This window comes from Syngnathus typhle, linkage group LG10 (genome assembly GCF_033458585.1).
Source record: "Syngnathus typhle isolate RoL2023-S1 ecotype Sweden linkage group LG10, RoL_Styp_1.0, whole genome shotgun sequence".
Classification (NCBI taxonomy): Eukaryota; Metazoa; Chordata; class Actinopteri; order Syngnathiformes; family Syngnathidae; genus Syngnathus; species Syngnathus typhle.
This window is the reverse complement of record NC_083747.1, coordinates 3,313,928-3,320,865: the sequence shown is the minus strand read 5'-3', so window position 1 is coordinate 3,320,865 and position 6,938 is coordinate 3,313,928. Positions and strand designations below refer to the sequence as shown.

The 6,938-nt window shown below is 44.9% G+C and overlaps 2 protein-coding genes across 2 annotated transcripts; both read left to right on the top strand.

Moving 5' to 3' along the window:
- The first annotated feature begins 923 nt into the window (after window positions 1–923).
- On the top strand, window positions 924–2,812 carry LOC133160508 (uncharacterized). Its single transcript, XM_061288218.1, has 2 exons — window positions 924–1,192; window positions 1,714–2,812. The coding sequence occupies exon 2, from the start codon at window positions 1,728–1,730 to the stop codon at window positions 2,421–2,423; it is 696 nt and encodes a 231-aa protein (XP_061144202.1). The 5' UTR covers window positions 924–1,192; window positions 1,714–1,727; the 3' UTR covers window positions 2,424–2,812.
- Window positions 2,813–2,952: 140 nt separating this feature from the next.
- On the top strand, window positions 2,953–5,915 carry LOC133160510 (protein Bouncer-like). Its single transcript, XM_061288224.1, has 3 exons — window positions 2,953–4,667; window positions 5,310–5,462; window positions 5,608–5,915. The coding sequence occupies exons 1-3, from the start codon at window positions 4,613–4,615 to the stop codon at window positions 5,829–5,831; spliced, it is 432 nt and encodes a 143-aa protein (XP_061144208.1). The 5' UTR covers window positions 2,953–4,612; the 3' UTR covers window positions 5,832–5,915.
- The last annotated feature ends 1,023 nt before the right edge of the window (window positions 5,916–6,938 follow it).

Below are 6,938 nucleotides of genomic sequence, written 5' to 3'. Positions count from 1 at the left end.
GGCGCGTGTTCTCTTTGTGCACTTCCGGCAGACACGACGCGTTGCATAGCGGCCATGTTGGAAGGGGCAACATTCCCATTAAAAGAATTACATCCAGTGCAATTAAGTCGAGAAAATGCTCATTTTTAATTCATATTTACGAGGTTTACATTTTCTTATTCCCAACTGGGTTTTATCAATACAGAATACACAAAACAAAAAAGGCCTGCTCTACTGTAAATGGTAGTTGTTGTTTTTTTTTAAATAAAGAACAAAGCACAATTCAAGTCTTCATTAAATCCCATGATGATGCATCTGTGGGTGGTTTTGAGAGCCACTGCATTGTCCTGTTATGATCAAAGTGGATCCATTGCCAACATTTTTTCTAAGTACCGTAACTGCAATGTTGGCAGTGGATCTTCAGCACTTGTCTGCTCGGTTATGACGCATGCTTCAACGTGCCAGGTCATCCTAACTTGAACCCTCTTTCGTCAAATGGACCTTTTTATTTTCTCACTCCCTATTGCACCCTTAAATTTGTGAACATTAGGAAACAAAATATAATGTGATATATATGAAATATCTATACTAGCTCAACTGATTTGTTTTCCGCAACTCGAAACCTTCAGTATTAAACACATTGAAGAAAAAGTACATTTGTCTATAAATTCAAAATCATATTTCAATTAAGTAACACAAATATGTGCTCTAGGTCAATTAAGGGTGGGCAAATATTCATGTAAGATTCAATATGCGTCAAGATTTGGTTTTGTATACATATTTTTAAACTATGAGCACACACACACACACACACAAGCTTTGCAATGCTAAGATCTTTTTTGGGGGTTAAAGTCCAAATTTTTACATCACTGTGAACGTGTCAAGCACCAAGAATAACACGACTCACCGTGGGACTGCCCCTGATTCCCACGACCCCTCCTCCACACACACACACACACATGCACACACACATATGCGCTCTTAAGCACACAGAGCGAGAGGAGGCAATGCAGCTTTGCACCACTTTTGTAAGACAGTTACTTCCTCGAATTTGAAAAACAAAAAAAGCTTCAGTTCAACAGTGGCGTGGAAGGCAACAAGACGCAAGGAGTCTCCATTTGAGAACAAAAGAGGATGTTGGAGTGGAGAAACGCAGGAGGCAACTGATGCTTGTTGAGTGAGGACCATGATTTGCATCGAGGAGCAAAACAAGGCAAGTAGGCTATTTTTCCAACATTTTTTTTTTTTTTTTTATAAACACCGCCAATGCAGCTAAGAGCACGTTGATGGGCTACATCACGCTCACACTTTATGCCCTTGAAGCACCACTTCTGCTGCTTGGGGCTAAATGATGCCTTGGCAATGTTTGCGGTAAAGCGAGTGTCACTGAAAGGGGTCAAATCATGTCCAGTGAGAGAGAAAAATTGGTAACGCGCACTTCCCACGACCAGGAAAAGTCATATGGGAGAAATTTGAATTGTTTACCAAAATGTCATCTTGCACCTCTCCAACGACTTGTTGCAATTTTCACTTGATGTGCTAATGTAGTCATCATTTCTACTTTTAATGTTCCCGTCTGAGGGAAAGGGATCCTGCAGAGGACAAGCGTCTCATTAAGTCAGCACATGTCCTATTAAAGCAGCTATTTCCTGTTGTGTCCTCAACCCCCAGCCCCCCCCCCCCCCCCCCCCCCGACACACTTCCTTCCTAAAGCTACACACTTTTGTTTTGCAGTTTGGATCAAGAGGATGACAGCTGCCAGCAGCCCCTCTTCTCAGTCTTCACAAGTGGAATGCGTCCTGCCATGTCACCGGAGAAAATTCAACTCCAGCCAGACCCGACTTCGCCTACGCTCGGCCCCGGGCGCGTGGTTAATAGTGGGCGTGTTGGTGGTGGCGCTGGGGATGTGCGTGGCCATGGCTGGTTACGTGGCGTCGCCGCCGAGGCACTTAGGCGCCCCCAGGTCCACCCCCAAGGACAAGATGAAACTGGCCGGGCCGATGGTCATGGGCGTCGGGTTGTTCATCTTCATCTGCGCCGCTAGCCTGCTCTACGAGAATCGAGATCGAGAGATCCACATGCTGAAGAAGTGCAAAGACCCCGAGGACAGGAAGGGAGACTGGGAGGACTGGCAAGAGCAAGCCATCTTCAGTGGGCAGAAACAGTGGGAGATCAGAGACGAGGAACAGGATAGGAGCCTCTACCCTCCTTCTTTGTCTTGCAAGAACATTGAGGACATCAATAAATCACTGCAACGGCATCTAGATGCAGAAGATGAAGCTGAGAGGGAGGGCAAGGCGACACTTGTGGCTCAAGTTCTGCACCACCAGGAGCCAAGTCCTCATTCGTCTTCCCTCGGACATTCCGGTCCTCACCCCTCTGCCTTCCCGGACAAGTCCAGCAAGATTAACACACGGACCTGCTCTGCACTCCCTGAGCCTTGATCATCTTTACGGGAGTGCGAGGAACGCTATCTCCCACAAACAGATGTTGTAAATGTTTGGGCGCCTCAGAGAGGTGCTGCATTCCAAATTTTTGGCAAGTCGGACAAATTCCATATGGAACTTATGGGGTTGGCGGTTTGAGCTTTTCAGTTGAAGGTTTAAAAAAAAAAAAAAATCTGGCGACCTCTTTAAGTGTGTCATCTACTATTAAAAAAGATATATTTGAGATAGTGGGAATGCCGAAATCGGACCATATTGTTTTGACGTGCAGCTTTATTTCATTTTCCATTCATGCAGTGAACCCTGGAACTATTTATCTTTGCACGACTTTCCATTCAGAACAAGTTGTGACAAATGTTATATCACCAATAAATGCAGATATAAATATATATCATTGTCAGGGCTACTCGTACTGTTACAGTTCCTAAAATACTTCCAAAGGCGGGAAACTGCAGAATTCAGTTCCACTCGTTTTTAATCGCTTTTAATTATCGTTTGTCATCATTTTTCCGGAACAAAAGAAGCTAAAGACTCACGATTTATTTCTGGTCTCACCGATTCAAAACTTTGTTTTGTTCTTCCTTCCCGACCATTTTAGGACTTTTTCCTCGTCAGAGGATACCGGACTTCACTATTTACTTCGGCTTTTCTCGGACAGGGTTCAGTTTAAAAGGATCAGGCAGATTAGGTGCCAAATCAGTCTACATCTTATCTCAGGCGTACTATAATCTATCGTCTTTATCTGAGGAAATGATTTCCTGGTCCAAAAGGAGATGCTACGTCAAGGCTACACTCCTCTCACTCCACACCTACAGCCTGGCTATAAATACCACTGCATTCTTTAAATTCACAATGTCTGTCTCTTTTTCCCTTTAGTGTGGTCAAGCGGGGTGTTGAAGAATTTCAATTATCGCTTGGATGGAAAAGAAGGATGGCATTTAAAAAGAGGGAGAGGGGGGGGGGATTCCGATGAGGCTATTGAGTTTTCCCTGACGCAGCAGAAGCGGGGAAAAGCTTGGCCCTCCCGCTATCCTGACCTTTTCACGCTATGCTTTCTTTAAAAAATCCAGCAGGTGAAGCGCTTTACGCCGCCGCGTGGAGTTTAATAGTCGCTTTAGGCTCAGGGAATGTTTTTTTTTTTTTCCCCCTGCTGTTGAAGTGTACAAGTCATTTGCATGCCTCCAACCCGCTAGCGCGCAGCGGAGGCTTTTTTGTGTGGGCAGGATGTGCTGAGATGCGATTCATTCTGCGGCAGCGCGAAGTTGCGAGCGCATCTTGAAACAAGCTGCCAGGCATTCAAGTGATTCGCAGCGAGAGATGTGTGACACCACGGGACATTCAAGAATTCCCTTCTGATGATGCTGTTAAGACAATTTGGCATGTACTGGATCTCATTGTAAATATCTTATGCCCTGCCCACAAAAATTCTGGACATGCTGCTCTGAAAATACTTTTTACTTTTCCCCATATAACTACTTAATTTCTTTTTGTATGGAATTCTTCCACACCCATCATAGCAAATGTTTCCCAGCAGACGCTCTTACGTCTCCGCTTAATCGCTTCACATCAAATTTAAAGGCGATAAAAATAAAATGGATGGACTGGACTTTTCAGCGTTGGTTGCTTCTGCAATACTAACTTGAAAATGCTCCACCAGTTATGCAATCCAAGCAATGTAGTTTTCATGCTGCATTGTGAATCAAACTGTGTGTGTGTGTATTAAGCAGACGGACAGTAGGACGTAAGCCTCTTAACTTAGCGCTGACTCAGGACACATGCAGTTTTGCTGCTCTGAAACAGACACACAAGGCGTGAAAAAAAAAAAAAAAAAGGTGTGATGGCGAGAAGCAACCAGGCTGAAAATGTTCATTTAATTTCGCCTACAACCGAGTGAGTTTGGTTTTGGCGTCATCCTCCTCCTCATCCTCACGAAGCTTCAAATGTGTCATTTCTACTGTGTCGCACATGTTGGAAATGCTAATCAACCAAATGGCGGTTATGATAATTAAGTAAAAGACTTTAATTTGATGGTCGGGTAGTAGGACATGTTTTTTTTTTTCAGGTATCCAGCACCTGATTAGTGGTGATGAGAAAACGGAGGCATCACTGACTACTAATCCAATTTGAAACTCTCCGCTCGACTTTGCAGCCCTCACAGTGGAAAGAACAGGAAAAGTATCCTGCAGACAATGAGAGGACTAATTGTTTTTCTTTTGGCAATTGTGGTCTTCTCGTATGCTCGAGGTAAGACAACATCTGGAAATTAGTCATCAGCAGGCCTCAAGTCACACAATTCTAGCGGGGCAGACCGCTGGTTATATTAGCGTTAGTAAAATAACTGTTGTGTTTAATCCTATCGGAGAACTTTCATTTATGGTTACATACAGAAAGTCATTTTAAGTTCCTTATAATATAATTTTAGGCGCAAGTCTAGAGCAGACACGGGGGGAAAAGTCAAATATTAGTTTTCAAATGTATTGATTCATTTACTCGGTCCGGATATTTATCAGATCTGTTTAGATTGTGATATTTCAAGGTTGTAAACAATTAGTGTGTTATTGTTTTTGCCGAGACGAGGTAAAGCGCTTGCTCCAGCTAATGAGATGAAGACGGATGAGGACTTAACGGCAACTCATCTCACAAGCTCAAGCAGCCATTGAATGGCTTTACGCTCAAACGTAGAACTACTGACCGAGCCATATTGAAATGTGTCTTCGATGATATTTAAAAAGGTTCGATTTATACCATAAAATTACACTAATTTGGAATAAACTGTTCTGTCGCTGTTATGGAAAACCTGAATTTGCATCTGGAATAGAGTGAAATGTTTTGTTGTGACCGTTACATATGAGAGTTAATCGGAAAAGACTACCTGTGTGGGTTCAGGTGAGGAAAAAGAGGAGCTGGAGCAGATGTTGGAGGAAGAGGAGGAACTGCTGCAGTGTTTCCGTTGTGATCTGGGCTTCTGGGACGCATGTTACACCACGGAAACCAACTGCAGCCTCGGGGAGCGATGCTTCACGGGCCGCGGGAAGGCAGGTAGGTGTCTTGTATGGAAAGTCGTTTCTGTATAGTACTGGGAGAACTCTGGCATGGCGGAAGATGTACGACTGAGCAGTACTGCTCATCTGAAACAACAAAAACAAGTATCAGATGTCATGTTTCAAATGTGTTTCCTCCTCAGTTGATGTTCTGGATGTAAAGACGCTCGGCTGTGTCAAAGCAGAGGAGTGCAACGTGGAGAGCAGCGTGGAGCTCTTCTCCAACAACACCGTCTTCACCATGACCAAATATTGTTGCGACACCCCCTTCTGCAATGCTGCGTTGAAATCATCAGCGGACACGCTTTTGTGGGTCGCTGTAGCGTGTTTGATATCCTGGAACGTCACGAGAGTCTCGACACACTGAGAAGCCAACGTTGATTGAATCTGTGTGTGCTGCCAATTGACTCTTCCCACATGCTCTCACTCACTCACCTGAGTGACGCATTTTTGCATGACCTGTTCCAAAATAAAGATACAAAAACAATTTTGCCAGATACATCGGTTGTAAAGATGTGGATTAGTGGTTAGGGATGGAGCACTATGGACGAGTCCGGTTAGAGAATCTTGCATCAACTTTATTCTCAACAGCAGTGAGTGTACAGGTTTCCAGGAGTGTATGTTAGTGGGTTTGAGTGTGTACTTGTATACATGTGTGTATATGTGTGTTTGGATATGTGTGTTCTGGGGTTTCATAAACGCACACAAATGTCACGGGAAAAAGGGGTTTGTGAGTCCGTTTTCCTCCCTAAGCGCGAGACCAGCAAAGGAGCGTGCAGCGTTCTCATAAGTGTCCCGCTTTCTGAGGAGGCGTTCAAGTGCACCTCGGAAAAGTCGGTGTCGGATCAATAGACTTTCGGACAAAGCCGCCCCCAACTGTCCACGTGGCAGTTGAATCAATGGGAGAAAGTCTATTTGGTAGTCCCTTCTTCGTCCTTGTCGTCAACAGCTGGAAGAAGAATGAGTCTGGCGACAGGACGAACATAGATGCGGTCTTTTACCTGGACCGTGGCAGTCCGAATGCGTCCATCTGCTCCTGGATGCGTCAGGGTAATCCGACCAACGGGCCATGATGCGCGGGGGAGTTGAGGATCCACGATCAGGACAACGTCGCCTATGGAGAGTGCCTTACCATCTTTCCTCCACTTACTACGCTCTTGAAGCCCTGGAAGGTAGTGACTGATGAAGGATGCCCAGAAACGATCGGCGATGAATTGGCTGTGCCTCCATCGTCTCCTTCCTAGGTCACTGGGGTCATAGACAGTTGAAAAGGTCCAAAGCAGTCAACTCCTGTTGAATAGAATGGTGGCTTATAGAGTCGTAGTCGAGCTGGTGGGTAATCAGCCATCTTCGGTACATCCGGTTTTGCTCTCCATCGTCGACACTCCAGGCAGGAATATTGATGCTTTCTAATGGCCTCTCGACCACGAATTATCCAAAACCGGCGTCTGAGCTCAGCAAGCACGCGTTCTGG

Coding starts and splice junctions, on each gene's coding strand:
- LOC133160510 (XM_061288224.1), top strand. CDS start 4,613: ATGAGAGGACTAATTGTTTTTCTTTTGGCAATTGTGGTCTTCTCGTAT. Junction 4,668..5,309: donor GGTCTTCTCGTATGCTCGAG/GTAAGACAACAT, acceptor GTGTGGGTTCAG/GTGAGGAAAAAGAGGAGCTG. Junction 5,463..5,607: donor CACGGGCCGCGGGAAGGCAG/GTAGGTGTCTTG, acceptor TTTCCTCCTCAG/TTGATGTTCTGGATGTAAAG.
- LOC133160508 (XM_061288218.1), top strand. CDS start 1,728: ATGACAGCTGCCAGCAGCCCCTCTTCTCAGTCTTCACAAGTGGAATGC.